This window comes from Paroedura picta, chromosome 1 (genome assembly GCF_049243985.1).
Source record: "Paroedura picta isolate Pp20150507F chromosome 1, Ppicta_v3.0, whole genome shotgun sequence".
Classification (NCBI taxonomy): domain Eukaryota; kingdom Metazoa; phylum Chordata; class Lepidosauria; order Squamata; family Gekkonidae; genus Paroedura; species Paroedura picta.
This window is the reverse complement of record NC_135369.1, coordinates 58,438,279-58,455,409: the sequence shown is the minus strand read 5'-3', so window position 1 is coordinate 58,455,409 and position 17,131 is coordinate 58,438,279. Positions and strand designations below refer to the sequence as shown.

The 17,131-nt window shown below is 44.7% G+C and overlaps 1 protein-coding gene across 1 annotated transcript in view; it reads right to left on the bottom strand.

The window, feature by feature from the left end:
• The window catches only part of TGFB2 (transforming growth factor beta 2), a 118,066-nt gene extending 101,673 nt beyond the window's left edge, over positions 1–16,393 (bottom strand). Inside the window, exon 1 of the mRNA XM_077339637.1 lies at positions 14,693–16,393. Coding sequence (XP_077195752.1) covers positions 14,693–15,035 — 343 coding nt within the window. The 5' untranslated portion in view covers positions 15,036–16,393. The remainder of the gene's footprint in view (positions 1–14,692) is intronic.
• Between the last annotated feature and the right edge of the window lie 738 nt (positions 16,394–17,131).

The window sequence follows — 17,131 nt, the reverse complement described above, 5'->3', positions numbered from 1 at the left end:
GCAACTACATTGTTTTGGTCTAAACAATGATGTTACTGCACTCCTAACCCATTATTAAATTAAAGTAATACCTGGAAAGCGTATCATTCCCAGGCTGAAAAATGCCTCTCTTTAGAAAAAAAACAGAAGAAAGAAGAAAGGATAACATATGGTTTCGTAATGGGAATGGAAACATTTGTGTATTCTCACTAATGACTTGTTTTGTCAAGATGCACTGAGAGCCTCCACTGAATCTGCAATGCAGAAAGACTTTGAGATGAGAGACACTGAGCAGGCAAAGGAAGGGGCCAACTGGAAGAGGTTCTTTGGGATCACACTGTCACTAAAGAGAGAGCACTTTTCAAAAAGAAAAGTCAGCGTTTCTGTTTCCTGTGAAGTTAATCGCATATGGCGTGAGAAGCAATTCTTTAACCTCTTAACCACACAAGTGACTGGGTGAACAAATACAAGTTTGTGCATAGAAATCCAAACTTTTGCAACTAGAAATTATATACACTGAGGGCCCATTTGACATTTGTGCAAATGTATGTATGCAAACTACTCTTCATCTTATTCTGTGGTATCCAAGAAATGAAAACCAGTACAGGTTATGAAGAAGAGTTGGTTTTTATACCCCACTTTTCACTACCCACAGAAGTATCAAAGCAGCTTACAATCACCTTCCCTTCCTCTCTCCATAACAGACCTCCTGTGAAGTATGTGAAGCTGAAAGAGCTCTAAGAGAAGCGGCTCTGTTGAGAACAGTTATAACAGGACTGTGGCTAGCCCAAGATCAGCCAGCTGGCTGCATGTGGAGGAGTGGGGAATCAAACTCGGCTCTCCAGATTAGAGGCAGCTGCTCTTAACCACTCGATACTAAGCTGGCTTGATATAGTGGTTAAGATTCAGTTTTCCTTGGTAGCCATTAGATGTACATTCAATTCTCCTTTGCAAACATTAAAGTAAGGGTATAATACAACAATAAACAAAAATGCTGGTGGGAACCCTTGAAAACTAGATTCTCAAGAAGGTTGAAAGAAGGACATTAAGAGAGCAGCCCAGCCATAATGGAGAAATGCAGGATACCTTGATTAATAACTGAGCATAGGGTCACTCTCTTTCCCAGGAACAAAGCAATAAACTCCTTGGCTTTCAAGCTGAGAAGAAATTGTTTCCCTTAATGGAGACAAATCTGTAGCTGGATATGACCCACCTGCCAAGAAGCTGTAAGATAGATTCTAAGTGAGGGTCCTAAAAGTTGAGGACATACACATTGTTATGATTTAGGGGAAGGAACAGGGCAGCACGTGCAGGAACTTAAAACCCAATTTCAGGATAGGCCAATGGAAATCCCTCCCAGCTGAGAGGGAAGAATTCAAAGGTTTTTAAAACAAGCCGCATAAGGAGAGCAAGCCAAGGGAAAAGGGAGAATGACTCTCTGTTTCAAAGTTCCGGCTTTGCTTGTGTCCATTCTTTGGGAAAGGAATGTCAAGGCAAAAACAGTGACTTCTACAATTTAGATAGCTTCTTGGTTTGGTTCCTTTTGATTAGTTTCTGTAGTATTTCTGCTAAATATTTAAGTTTCCTATGTTTCTGTGTTCTTAGAAATTAGATATGTTTGTTAGCGAGTAAAGTTTCTTTATTCTGAAGTTCTCAGACTGACCAAATACTCTTAACCCAAGCACCTGGTTCAGTATATGAACTGAAACTCTTAACCAGGCTAGACTACTTAGCATGGAATGGAGAAGAGAGCTTGTGTGCCCACTGACCCTCTCTGGACCTGGAGCACCCGGCCACAATAATCTGTGCACAGCTGCAGTATGGCTGCTAGTCCCCATAATTTGTACCATGTCCTTTAGAAATGCATGGCACTTAGGAACAATATAGCAGAAAGAGCAGAATTGCCTTTCAGCCCTGCCACAGTAAAGCCTACTTTTAACATTTAGGAATCCCACAACATGTAGAGTATACTTTTGTGTGCAGAATGCACAGAACACACACTGCATCACTAAATTTGTTTCTCTGCATTAAAAGCCACTCAGCATAACAACAAGGGACAAGATTTATATTCACAAGCTGCTAGTGTCTTTTGTCATTTCTTGTCAGCATATCCATTGATTTTGTATGTCAAACTGTTTTAGAATCATAGAGCTGGAAGGGACCTTCGGGGGTCATCTAGTCCAACTCTCTGCACAATGCAGGAAATTTGCAACTACCTGCCTACCACAGTGACCCCAATTCCATATCCAGATGATGCCTTCCCCAAACCAGTATCAATGGCCAGTCTGGCCTAGAAGAAATTTACCTTCTGATCGCTAAGTGGTGGGACCACAAGAGCCAAGCACCAACACAATCCTTTTCTGTTCACCCACTTACAATCTGCCTTAGTTCAAAGAATCAGCATGTCTGCATTACACCATATCAGTTGCAGCTAGAGTTGAGAGCACTAGGATACAATATCAGGACTCAGGTATAAAGTTGGCAGATGATCCCCCCCCCAAACACACACACACACACACACAAATCACACAAGAGCCAGCTTGGTATAGTAGTAAAAAACAGCAACCCCTAATCTGGAGAATTGGGTTTGATTCCCCACTTCTTCATCTGCAATCAGATGGGTGACCTTGGGTCTGTCACAGTTCTTTCAGAGCTCTCTCAGAATTACCAACCTCATAGGGTGTCTGTTGTGGGGAGAAGGAAAGGAGATGGTAAGCTGCTTTGAGACTCATTTGTTTATTGAAAAGCAGGGTACAAAAATCCAGCTTCTATATAGCAAGGTGAGTTTCTGAACACCAGGTGGCTTTGTTATTGATTTCCTTCCACTGCCCATCTTTCACCTGGGATTGGGACTTCAAATAGCTCACAACTCCTGGCAGTAAGAAAAATTAAGGGGGGGGGGGCAGTAAATCTCTTGTCAGCCACCATAAGTTCCGTTCTGATTAACAAACAAAAGTAACAAAAAAGTGTAATATGGTTTGGCAAACGCATGGAAAAATACAATATGAAAGAATCTTCAAATACCAGAATGCACTGTACTAATTCAGATTTGATTTGTCAAGGCTTTTGTGCATATATATGAGTGGGGAACTCCGTACACAGAAATCTAGTGAAGAAACACCACCGAATTGGAATGTTTCTTCCAAACACGTGGGTTTTCTTCCTGCATGGAGATTTCTCTCTACCGAGGGAGGCTTTCAAACAGTATCAGCCATCTGCCACTTGAAGTGGCACAGACAAGTCGCACTGCTGGCCAGCAGTCTGTACTTTACCACTCTGCCAGCCTGAGGAGGCTTCTTTCCTTCCATTCAAGAGGCACTTGGGCTCTTCGGACTTACTGAGAGGAGTGGTGCAACACTGGCTACTAAGGGAATGAATGGGAACAACTGGGCAATGTTTAAGCATTTCCTTGCAGGCTGGAGAGGGAAGGAAGTAGTCAGAAACTAGAAGATGTTGAAATTTGTACTTCACTGCATCCTGCTCTTTGTGGAAGACAAGCGACCACCCTTGCAAATACAGCTGAGAAGAACTAGTAGATCATCTCATTCAAACACTGGTCCTGAATTTGAAAATCCTACAGCCTGTACGATGGCTCGTTCAATCTTCCTTGAAAAATTCCCAGGAAGACAATTCCACAATATTCTCAGAGGGTAGTGACATTTAATAGCTGGAGATCCTGTGCACAACAAAGTACCATAAGCAAGTCACATAATCCTTTCTTTCTCCTTCTCAGTAAAAGGAAAACATAACGTATTGCACATATGTACACTACCTTTGTCACATGTTATGTCAGGCACAAGTGTCAGTTCCTCTATTATCCTATGGGACCTTCAAGATTAGCACACTTATTGGGGGCAAGAGGCTACTTATATGTCTGATGAACTGGGTTTTGCCTCTTCATTCCCGATAGCTTTTGCCTTTATAATTTGACAAAAGAAGAAAGACTTCAAATCTTCAGACAGTCCAAGTCTGTTTCATGTTGAAGTACTTGGTCAACGTCACAGATGACTAGTTTTCACTCTTTTTGCTCAAGGGCACTGGGCATTGGAATGTACTGCACTTACAGCCTGTAATACTTTCCCAGATGTGAGTCATTTTCGAGTGTCTGGATTTGTCTCTGTTCCAAAATGAAATTTGGCCATTGTCAAATGTGGTGATGTCCTAGAATCCCATCATCAGGAACATTAGAGGCAGAGCCATCAGCATCAGGCAACAAAGAGGACTATCTGCTACTCAGCTTGATGATACTGTTCAGCAAATGAGCATAAAAGTCAGCATGCTGTGCCTGCTTGGCCAATAATACACATCTTATTTCCTTGATGCATATGGAATTTCTAATGTTTTCTGTGCCATCTGTATTACACATTATACACAAGTATTTAATTTCCATCCCCAGTTTTGAGCATATGGACTAGTCCCTAGCCTAAAATAGGTATCAGCAGCTGACAGCCTTGGGCCAAATCTAGTTTTTTCTGCAATTCTGCCTCTCCCACCACTGTCATTCCAGAGAGAAAGTAATGGACATCTGAGAATAGAATCACCACAAGCCATTGCAGGCTTTGAACATACCATCATACTTCTTTGTCAAAGTAGGCTTCTGGGAAAACTAGATGCTGACCAGACTTTGAAAACAGGTGGAGGGCACATTCTTGCCCACCTGCAGAGACTTATGGATCCAGAAGGATTCCTGAATACTCTGTGGGACCCAAGACTTACCAACGACTCACTAGATGCAATGGCTGACAACGGGAATGGCCAAACATCAGCCGCCATAGACATTTCCAAATGTCCTCTCCACCCTCATCAAAAAGCATCTCCCCGGTATACAGAGGAGCTGCGTGGGAAAAAGAGGGAGTTAAGATGACTAGAAAGAGCTTGGAGAGACTCGTGATGAAGCATCAAGAATATCCTATGGGATGGATGGCAGTGAAATCTGCAAAACATGCTTACTATACAATTTCCATTGCATCTGCTAGCTCACACCCAGGGTCTAAAATTGTTTCTCTAACGACCCTTGTTGAAGGAGACAATTGAACAACAAATTGGATATCAAATGCGAGGCATTTGTGAGTTTTTTTGCAGATAAAATCTCTACACTCCGCCGTGACTTTCTCCCAACCCTTAATACAGTAAAAGAACTAGAGGTCCCTTGTCTGTCTCCAAGAGAGGGATTTAATCACTTCAGGTGCCTATTGCAGGTTGAAGTTGACAGGCTGCTAGATTCAATGACACCTACCACTTGTCCTCTGTACTCCTGCCCATTGTGACTCCTCAAAATGAGCCATGAGAAAGTAGGAGGCCAACTTCAGGAGATTATCAGTCCTTCCCTGTCATCAGAGATCTTCCAGAGTAGGCTGAAGGAGGCAGTGATATGACCCCTATCAAAGAAAGCATCTCTAGACCCACAGGACCCTGCTAGATACTGCCCCATCTTACACCTAGCATTTCTAGGGAAGATGATGGAGAAAGTGGCTAGGGACAAGTTACTGGCTTACCTGGATAAAAGTCCCAGCCCTTGACCCTTTCCAATCTAGCTTCCGACTTACTTGGTCAAGGGATGGAAACAGCACTGGTCACCCTTACCTTTGGCACCAACTGTAATGAGGTAGTTTGGCACTGCTGATATTACTAGACTTGACAGCAGTGTTCAAATTGTTGACCATAAGCTTCTTGCTTGAACTTCACTGACGCAAGGATCCAGGGGACAGCCCTAAAATGTCCCTCTTCCAAGGCTGAGGACAAGGAGTAGTAATTGAGGAGAACCAATCACACCACTGCAGACTCAAATGCAGAGTCCTACAGGGAGCAATTCTCTTCCCAACACTATTCAACATATTAATGTGTCAACAATATACCAATGACACCCAGCTTTACTTCCTAATGGACGGTCAGCCTGATAGCCCCCCTGATCTCTTGGCTAGATGCCTGGAAGTTGCAATGTAATTGTTTCAGCATCATTACATAAAGCTCAACCTCTCAAATACTGAGGTCCTTTGGATATGTGGGAAAGGGTCAGACTAGGAAGCGCACATCTCTAGCTTGAACACTTGTTTTAAGCGTGCAACTTAAAACAACAAAATCAATCATAAATCAGCATGATCCTTGACTCACAAGAGTAGCGCAACTGGCATTTTTCCATATCCACCAAGCTACCAGCACCCTATTTGGCCTCAGAATGCCTCACCACAGTGATCCATGCAATGATTACCTCTAGACTGGATTAGATAACTGCAGATAGGGACTGCAGCAAAGAAATTAAAAGACGCTTGCTCCTGGGGAGGAAAGCTATGGCAAATCTAGACAGCATCCTAAAAAGCAGAGACATCACCCTGCCAACAAAAGTGCGTTTAGTCAAGGCTATGGTCTTCCCAGTTGCAATGTATGGCTGCGAAAGTTGGACCATAAGGAAGGCCGAGCGTCAAAGAATTGAGGCTTTTGAACTCTGGTGCTGGAGAAGACTCTTGCAAGTCCCTTGGACTACAAGGCGAACAAACCGGTCAGTCCTAGAGGAGATCAGCCCTGACTGCTCTTTAGAAGGCCAGATCCTGAAGATGAAATTCAAATACTTTGGCCACCTCATGAGAAGGAAGGACTCCCTGGAGAAGAGCCTAATGCTGGGAGCGATCGAGGGCAAAAGAAGAAGGGGACGACAGAGAATGAGGTGGCTGGATGGAGTCACTGAAGCAGTAGGTGCAAACTTAAATGGACTCCGGGGAATGGTAGAGGACAGGAAGGCCTGGAGGATCATTGTCCATGGGGTTGCGATGGGTCGGACACGACTTCACACATAACAACAACAACAAGACTGGATTAGTGCAACTTGCTCTACAAAGGTCTTCCCTTATCTCTGCTCTGCAAAGTAAAATCAGTCCAAAATGCAGCTGCTCATATTCTCACCCAAACATCATGGAGAGCCCCCATTACCCTGATCCTCCAGCAGCTGCACTGACTACCAATCGAATGTTAGATCAGGTTTAAGGTGCTGGTACTCACCTTCAAGGCCATATGCAGTCAGGGTCTTGTATACCACAAGGACCATCTACTTGCTTTTACTCCCCAAAGAGCAACATGCTTTATCTGCTCCAACAATCTGGTGATCCCTAGTCCCAAAGTAATCCGCCTGGCATCAACCAGAACCACAGCTTTTTCATCTGTGGATCCAACCTGGTGGAATGAGCTTCTCAAGGAAACCAAGGGCCTATCAAAACTCAAACAGCTCTGTAGGGCCTGCAAAATAGAGTGCTTCCACCAAGCTTTTAGGTGAGGCCAAGTGACAAGGATCCCCCCATCACATACCGAACATATCCCTAGCTGCAGCTGTTTTTGATTGCTGTTGTCTATAATTACTATGTTTTTTTCATTCATATTGTTGCAAATGTCTTAATATACCTTCCAGTTCCCACTGTTCTATGTACACTGCCCCAAGACATCAGGGTGAGGGTCAATATTTAAATTGAACGAATAAACAAATAAATAAAAAAATAATAAATTCCCAGTGGAACAGTTCATATCTACTAGGTCTAGCTTGATAACCCACTGCTCCTTTCCTTCCCTCCTGATAACATATGGACCAGACTTACTATGTACTGAGACCACTTGGAGAGGAGCAACTTATAAGTCTAAAATTAAATAAAATATAAATATGTAAATACCCAGAGGTTGCAATTGACTTATGGTGACCCCAGTAAGAGAATTTCTAGACAAGTCAGAAGGAGAGATGGTTTGCCATTGCCTTCCTCGGCATAGTCTTCCTTAGCAGTCTCCCATATAAGTACTGAACCTAATTAGCTGATGAGACTGGGCTATGCTTCACAGGCCCTATTCTATGACTGATTTTTGGGACTGAGTTCTCCAGAGGTTCACTTTCGTGCTTGCTTAGTAAGTGTAGTACAAGTGCAGCTTCAGTTCCCTCTACCCACTCTTGCCTGGGTATTCCTCCATACTGTACTGGTAACTCAATTCCTCGGAAGGCAAGAACTGACCCCCCCCCCCACATACACATAAACACCAGTAAATCAATTCCTTGTTGATAAAATAGAAACATGCCATTGTATGTAGCTGGTTTATAATGTTTTCTTTCATTAGCTAAAATACTCAGCAAAGAAAAAGAAAAAAAATATGTGAAGCAAATATTCATGCAATAGAGGTAATGGAAGGATAAATCACACCAGTGGCTCTCATAAAATTGAGGTGTAGACTAGAGATTCAATTTAAGGAGTAGAGGTAGGGGGGTTTGAGCTGTTCTGCTTTAAATTAGTTTAACTTTCATGTGGAACTGCTGTGAAAAATATAAACAGTTGCAATTTTTCAGGACTCTGTAAATTTATACCCTGACTTCCAAACATCAAAGTGATAAGTTATTCTCTAAACTTAAGCCCAGTTCTTACTGAAGCAAAACTCTCATTACAGTGAACGAACGCTTTTCCTAAAGAAGACATAATTGACCCATTTATACCTATTAGAGACAAACTGTACAATCTAACCCAAATTCCTAATTTTAACTGATTTTTCTCCTAGTAGTTCTAGTTCTAATAGTAAAGCCAAGGATGCAAGCCTTGTCCACAGAAAGGCTGGACAAAATTGTCATTACCCAGTTCCAAGTATTTATATACTATTTGCTTGCAAATAAGGTTGGTTCATATATGCAAGGGCATCATTAGATGGCTGAAAAAGAAATGGTGATATATGAAGCGTCCGTCACACAAAGAACACCACATGCCGAACATCGTCTCAGCTTAAAGGCCGTGCTTTTCAATAGGCAGTTCATGCATTTGGCGATCACATGTTCAGAAATGAAATAATGAGTAAATGAAGTCTGAATGGGTGAGCTTGTTCCTGTGCAAAAGGTGATACCCCCGATCCTAAGGCATACAAAACTCTTTAAAAATGGCCAAGTATTTTAAATCCTAATTCTCAGTTTAGTCCCATCTGCAGATACTTAAATCAAAAGATTCACTAGGTGGAGAACAATGAAATTTTCTATAAACTTGCAGGGGGGGGAACTTATGCCCAAAGGAGAGGGATGTTAATCCCCACCCCCTCCTAGTAATGTTCCTGCACCTGTGCAGAACCAACATGCTGCCTGCTCTATTATCACCACCTTTCTTTAGCAGTAACACTGTGCATGGAAACCAGCAGTGGTGCTGCTGCAGGCGGAAGGAGGAGAAATCATTGTTGCTGCCACCAAGCCCACCATCACTGCCTCTCTGGCAGTGGCACTGCGCATGGAGGAGGAAGAGGAATCATTGCTGCTCCAGTGACAGTGGGGGAGGGGAGAACCATGGTGGGTCAGTGAGAGAGAGAGAGATCATATAAAGAATAGGAGGGAGAAAGTGAGCGAGTCTGACAGTAGGCATTGGGGGAAAGAGAAAGAGACAGGGAGACAGAAAGTGGGAGAATGGGCAGAGAGAGAAGGAAGGAAGCAAAGCTGGGATGGAATGGAATGCCTGCTCCTTATTATTATTATTATTATTATTATTATTAGATTTATATCCTGCCACTCCCTTGCGGCTCGTGGCGGGTAACAATATCACAAATCCCCATTAAAACCCCATTAAAACAATAATAACATTGCCAATATTACCGGCATGGCAAGAACGGCAGCTCAACTTTCCCCCCCCCTCCCTCCCTCCCTCCCTCCCTCCCACTACTAGCGGGTGGAGAGGAAGTCCTGATGATGTTTTGCTTCAGGTCTGGAACCCGAGTCCCCGGGGGGGGGGGGGCCTAGATCTATTATCATAGATCTATTATACGTGAGTGAGTGAGTGAGTGAGTGAGTGAGTGAGTGAGTGAGTGAGTGCATGGAATACCGGTACATCTGAGACCATGGAATAAAGTGTGACCAAAGCATGGTTTTAAATGCAGGGATTATTACATGGCTCAAAGCCACAATTTGTTGATTCCCTTCCCTCAACTGAAAAACCTTTATCTGATACTCAACAGCATGTTTGCTGGCCTCAGCTACTGACTCTTGCCAAACTCTGAACATGTGAAGCAACCTCAGGCCAGTAGTCTACCCAAGAGCGTTTTCTACTCTCACTGCCAGCCACTCTCCAGACACTTCCGCATCACCTTCTACCTGATCCTTTTAAGCAGAGATGCTGGGGGTTGAAGCTCAAAAAGTACACAGAAGGGCAACCAAGATGGCTAGGGAATTGGAGCGCCTTCCCTATGTGGAAAGGCTGAAGAGTCTAGGAATTTTCAGTTTGGAAAGGAGATGACTAAGAAGTTTATGCATGAGGTGGAGAGAATTGACAAAGAGAAAATTTTCTTCTTCTCCCAAAATGCTATAACTTGAGGGCATTCAATGAAACTGATGGGCAGTAGGTTCAGGATGGACAAGAGGAAATACTATAGAGTTATTAAAATGTGGAATTTGCTGCCAGAAGAATAAAAAGCTTTAAAAGGGGATTAGATAGAGTAGAACCCAAATGCCAAAACTTACTTACTAGAAACATCCATGCATGTACAGACATCAGTGAAATAAGACAGCCCAGAGTTTGGGAACCATTTTGGATTCCATAGCAATCACAATGCAGATCTGGTGTACGATCTTGGAGGTGGTGACCTCTTGGAGGAAGAAGAGGCAGCAGTGGTGAGCATGAGGAAGAGGAGAGGCTACAGAAAGCAGGAAGATTAATGCAGATGATCAGGAAATGGTAGAAAAGAAATAAAAGGGGAATTTGAGTTCCCCTCCCCTGTAAGTTGAGTCCCTTACTACCTAACTAGTTGAGCTTGGCAGTGAGGCTTACTTGATACTGGTTTAATTGTGATGAGTGGGCCCTGTAGCTTGGCATGGTGTTGGAAATCCCATTAGTTCAGCAGTGGAATAGACAGCCTAAGGTGGTGGTGAGCTCCCCCTCACTGTCAGCCTTCAAACAGCAGCTGGACAGATATTAGATGCTTTAGGCTGATCCTAGATTAAGCAGGTGGTTGGACTAGATCAGGGGTAGTCAACCAGTGGTCCTCCAGATATCCATGAACTACAATTCCCATGAGCCCCTGCCAGCATTTGCTGGCAGGGGCTCATGGGAATTGTAGTCCATGCACATCTGGAGGACCACAGATTGACTACCCCTGGACTAGATGGCTTGTATAGCCCCTTCCAACTCTGTAATTCTATTAGAAGATATCCTCAGTTCTCTTGACAGTTTCTAAAAATCCCTAGGAAGATGTGTTCACTGTAGCTTGTCTGTGACATATCATCCTACACATGCCTAGGGTGGAAGACAGATCCATTAACATCCATAGATGTTTCTCCATTGACTTCCATATGATGAGGCTACAGTTTTGAACTTCACATCACTTTAGATGCAGCACAATGGAGGCTTCCTGGGAATGAGTAGGAGGGCAGACAGCCAAAATCTGAGAGGAGGATATGGTCCTAAATTTGGATGCTGACACTTGGTGACACTGCCTTGTCTATATTTTCCAAACCGAGTGTGTCTTTAAGCTCCCCTAAAACATCAGCCAAAAGCCCAGAACTCTTATTCCCTCAGTGCAAACTATCACCAAAACCTTAGCACAACTTCACTTTGAGTCTTAAACTAACAGCAAGTGAAATGATTAATTCGAATAAATTCTGGACTAATCAGATCCCTTCTTTAAATGTTGACACAGTATTATTTATATCCCATAAATACCTTCTTGACTAAAATTCATCCCAGGAGATTGGCACCATGCCAGCGCTATTCATATTTACTGTATTTATATAGTACAGTTGGCCAAGTATAATATTTAAGACAAAATATGCCTTGGGATATATACAATATCTCTTTGCATTTTCCTTTTAAATCTCTCCATTGCTAAAAATATTTAGACTGAACTTTACAAAATGTCCCACAAAGACCTATCAGGGATCTGGGCAGTGATATATAGCCGACTGTGAGTATAATTAGAGCATATTTGTAATACTTGGGCTACAGTTGGTTACCAAATGCTAACATCTCTGTGGTAAAATGATTTCTGGAACAAAAAAAAAACTCTGAATGATGGTTCTTTCCCAGGCCTTTCACTCTATGACCTCAATATATTTCATAGAGATCTCCCTTCCCCTCCCTCACTACTGCCTCACCCACTAGTGCGGGAACTTGAGAATCAGAAGGAAAGTGTGTGAAGCAGTCCTGCTTCCAAGTTTTCAGAACTCCCAATGCATATTCAAATTTAATATATACACACGTGTGTGTGTGTGTGTGTGTGTGTGTGTGTGTGTACACAAGTACACACACAAGTACACACGCACAGGTATTTCTTCTTCCTTTTCCCCTGCTCAGCATATGTTGCCTGGCCTGGTATATACAACTAAGTAGCTGTGGAAAAACAGTTAACCCACTTACTATGATCTTCCTAACCAAGTATTGGCACAGCAGGACTGCCTTGAAGCAAGAGGGCCTTCAGCTCTTAAACTTCTGATGCTCTCTATTGGTGGATACCTGTAATCTACACTTGTCCTCCACTGAATTTTTCTACAGCACAGGCTTCAAAGTGGATTTTCAAAAATAGTAGAACTTTTATTACTGGCACAACACTTCATTTTATTCCAATATTTTAATTTCCCAGAAAGCAAGGCTGGGGTTTATTCGTTTTTTTGGCAGCGCTAGTTCTTGACGTACTTGTGGAGAAAGCAGCAGCAGCAGTGTGGTCAGAAAGATTAGGGGAGGTTACCTCAGGGGAAAAAACCCTTCCATTAAAGGTCATCAGTGTAGCTCTTCTTGCAGCCTCATAGTCTTCATCCATGGGTAAACATTCTCAGAACAGGGCCTCTCTGGGTGCAAATAAAGGAATGACTTCTTTCTGAAATGCCAGCCAGTGTGGGTGGGTGGGCGTCTATATGCATTTTTTAGAAACTGCCTTGAGTTGTTTTCTCTGTCTCAGTGTTGTTGCTACAAATTACGCTCAGGGATCTTGCACACACTCCCTTAGCTCCAGCACACTTCACAAAGCCTTCCTTCCCGGAGGGCAACAAGGGAGGAGTGTACTTAGCACAGCCATTCTGGATGGTGTCTTAATTGCGGTAATAAAACCCTCTGCCTGGCAGGGTGTCCTCTACCCTGAGACTGTCATTTACCAATAAAAGGAAGAGGAGGCATCTACCAGCAAATGGGGAGGTTGGAGCTCTTGAGCTGGCATCCTAAGACTCTCACCAGCAAGCCCCAGCAAGCCTCAAAGCTACACCTTTGCTACATTCGAAATAAACAGCAAAGGCTGCAATTAGAATGTCTAGGATAAAGTTACTATTTCAACAAAAGGTACATGCTTTTGAGGGATAGACCAAGCATGCTGAGCATCAAGAACCTTGGAAGCTACTGGCAAGGGGCAGGGAGAAACAAAACCAGGGAGCAGATATAATTTTGTTCAAGGCATGTTTTTCTTTCTTTTATTCCTGGGACAAAGTTCCCTGCCAGTTCTTTTTCAAAAACTTCTCCCCCCCCAAAAAAAAATAGGAGGTGTGGCATGGCTATCAAACAGCCTATGATAGAAACTCGCACAGCACTCTAAATTCATCACTCCCCCACCATAATCTTTAATGTGTACATTTTACAGCTGGGGAATGAAAACTACCAGATTCATAAAGGCCAAACCATTGTTGGAGATCAAAATTGCAGCTGGGATTTGAATTCATATCTTCCACCTTGAAAACTCCAATTTAGCCTCTGGTTCTCAAACAAGTTATCAAGCCAACTCCCCCCAGACACTAATTTATTTTTCAGAAAACAGTACATGGAAGCAGTTCCAGTTGAGATATTCACAGGCTTTGTCCATGAAGATGTACTTCTTTTGCTTAAAAAAAGCCCAGAGTGTCATTTGCTACCTGGAAATGGGGTCCCCATGCCTGGAAGGACTACTGAAGTAGAAAGGGAATCTGAAGAGGCACTCCCAATATCCATCCTTCTTGGCTGTGCCATTTTTAACAGTGATCCTCAGGGGAAACTTGTTTTTGGAGTGGAGACACTTCTGCATTTGATTCTTTTAAACCTGTGGTACATTGCAACGGAACCCTGTCCAGCTCAGACACAAATCAGCCTTGGAAAGTTCCTTTTCAGAGGCTACCAACTTTATGGGGACTGAAAAGTGATAAGAAGAGCAAGAAGAGCGCTGGGAGGGAATGGTGGGACAAGTAAACTAATCCTATTTGAAGGACGTTTGTTGACCCAGGTGCTGGCAGAATACTAGGAGGGAAGCCTACACTGATTGTTGGCTGCTGAAGCAAAGAATGGGGGTGGGGAGCATCAGACAGAACATGGGGAGGAACAGTTTTCCCACCCAAAGGAGAACTATGAAAGATAAACAAGAGTTTGAGGATGAGAATGCAAAGATCAGATAAGGAGGCTCTGGCCTTTCAAGGCACCAGGCACTGGCAAACACAGGGGAGGGGTACGCTGTGGGGGTCAGTGGCCCTTTGCATTCAAAGGTGACTCTAAAATGAGAAGGGTCAGAGACAAAGCTTGTTTGGGAGTCAGGCCCACTCTCCTGGAAGCCCTTCCTCCTGGCAAGGCAAAGGCACTCTGCCTATGCTCAGAGTTACCCTCCTCTGTCATTTCACCTGTCCCAGGACTAAGTTCAAGTAAGTCTCTTCTTCCCCATCACCCCTTCACCAGAGGCTCTCTCCCGTTCCCCTGCAAGTACAGACCTGATAGGATAATTCCACACGCTATCTCCTATTATTTGATTTTGATCTCTCTCTCTCTCTCTTGCACACAGTCACGAGACTTACTTTCGGAATGGAAAAACGGCAGGTCGATTTTGTAAACCTCTTTGGCGTAATATTCCTCCTCGCTCCGCTCCTTTTCGCAAGTGGCCGCTCTGTGGTTCGCTTTCTCCTGCAGCAGGTCCCTTGTGCTATTGTAGATTGAAATGACCTCCGGGGGAACCTCCTCGGGCTCCGGGAATTCTTCCGGAGGGCTGGTAAGTTTCAGTTTGCTTAGGATTTGCCCTCGGATAGCTTCGATCCTCTTGCGCATAAACTGATCCATATCGAGGGTGCTGCAGGTAGACAAGGCGAAGGCCACCGTGGCAAGATCCAGGGTGAGGAAGACACTCAGAAGATAGCAGTGCATTTTAGAGAATGAAGCAGCAACCCCAAAGGAAATCGCACTTCTCTTCCCTTCCCCCAGAAAGGTGAGAGGGATACTTCGCTCAGTTTCTTAAGTGGCAACGTGCAAAGAAAACTGAAGCTTTTTCTTTTTTTGACGATAGCTATGTACGTTTTTTTTTTTTTTTAAGAAAAAGAAATAACAGCAGATCGCCAGTTCAAACACCAGCGGGCACCGGTCTGCTGGTCCGAAGTTGCAAGATTTCGAGCGCCACAGGTCGCTATTCCCGGTGCAAAGCCTGCGAGCGACCGTTTGCAGCAGATGCCGAGTGAGACCCTGCAATCGCTATTAAAAACGGCAACAGGTTGATGAGAGTGAAAACAACAAGAAAATGCAACAGGTTGCGAGATTACTATTTTTTTTAAAGGCTGCTGTCACGACATAGATTTCAAACAGGGAGGAAAAAAAGATTCCTTTGCCCCTTTTACTTCTATATATTAAAACCCCGCTCTGGATAATAGAGCCCTGACAAGTCCCGGTCGTCCCGGAGTTGCTTAGAGGGCGACAGGAGTTGCGTGGAAGAGGCTGCGGCGGGCTTCTTCGGAGCTCGGCTCCCGGCTTCCCTCACGCTCCCACGCGCCTCCAGTGGGATGGCACCGGCTGGCAATCGGCGAGCCCGTCCAGGGGGAGCCCCCCTTCCCGGAGACGGCCCGCGGCTTCCCTGGGGCCCGAGGGGCTGTTGTCCAGCAGCGGCGACAAGCGCCCACGTGGATGGACGTGCGTGCGAGGCCGGGCGCCGGAGACGGGCGGAGGACGAGGGTGGCTCTGCTGGCTCCTCTCCCGCCAAACGCTCGCCTTTGGGGGCCCCCTCCCCTCCTCTCCTCTCTCTCCTCTCCTCGTGGCGTGGGCAGCGAGCGGAGCGGAGCCGACTTCCCCGTGGTCCGCAGGCGGCCGCTACTACGCTCGTTTGCGCCAGCCAGCTAGCAGAGCCTCCCTCCTCTCTGGCTACTTCTGGGCTGCGCAACTTTTCCAGCAGCTCCCTCTTCCTCCTCCTCCTCCTCCACCACCACCATAAAAAAAAGAAGAAAAGACAATCCAAGCCACAGTCAACAAGGCAGAGCCGCTGCCGGTTGCCCAACCTCGAGGTTTTTAGAGGGGACTGCCAAGGCTGGTGTCTCCTTTTCTCTGGCCTTGGCACCTTTCCGCCCTGAGTAGGTGCCTGAGTTTTGTTCCTTCCGCCTCGGCTCTGAGCGCAGCCCTTGCGCCGTGAGGCTCACTTTCCCTCCTCTCTCTTCGCTTCTCCGGAGCCTCTACGAGCCACTCTGCTTTGCCTTGCTGCTAGGCAGAGGGGAGGTTTTTGCCAGCAGATAACATCACGGTCTTGCTGGGAGAGGGAGAATTTATAAGGTCTTTCCTCTCTCTCCCCCCCCCCCCCCCCCCCCCGCACCATGTGTTTGCCTCCCAACAAAATGACGTGGTGGGATTGCAGGCAACGGAGGATTCCTCCAATTACCATTGCCGTTTCCTTTAGCTCAGACTGGTCACCCCCCCTCTCTCTTTCTTTCTTTCTTTCTTTCTTTCTTTCTTTCTTTCTTTCTTTCTTTCTTTCTTTCTTTCTTTCTTTCTTTCTTTCTTCAAGCAGACCTAGAGGAAATGGGGGGAGGGGGGTCAGCGACCATAACAAGACAAAGATGGGAGTCGAAGGTGATTTCTCTGACCAGGAGAGTTGGGGTCTTAAAGGAGACGTTGCTGTGGTAGAGAGGGCAGAAACAGTGGATACGTTTCAAAATGGTATTTTGCTCCTCTTTATACAAGAAAGGAATGTGCTGAGACTTAAGTGTGTACTTTGGTATAAGGAAAGAAGCTGAATTGATCCTTAGGGTATTCATTTATAGGACAGATGGCGGAGGAAGGTAATCAGCTGGCTCTCCAACTTGGCAGTCTCTAATTAACCCACACAACGTTTTGACTTTAAAAAAACACCTTTTCAGTCACTGTACAGTGAGATCCTCATATAATTGAGTTTCTCTCTCACACACACACACCTTTGCTTGGAAAAGGTTTAATGTCCATAGAACTGTACTGGATGTTGAACTCCCATGGAATCGCATTGTCCCCAA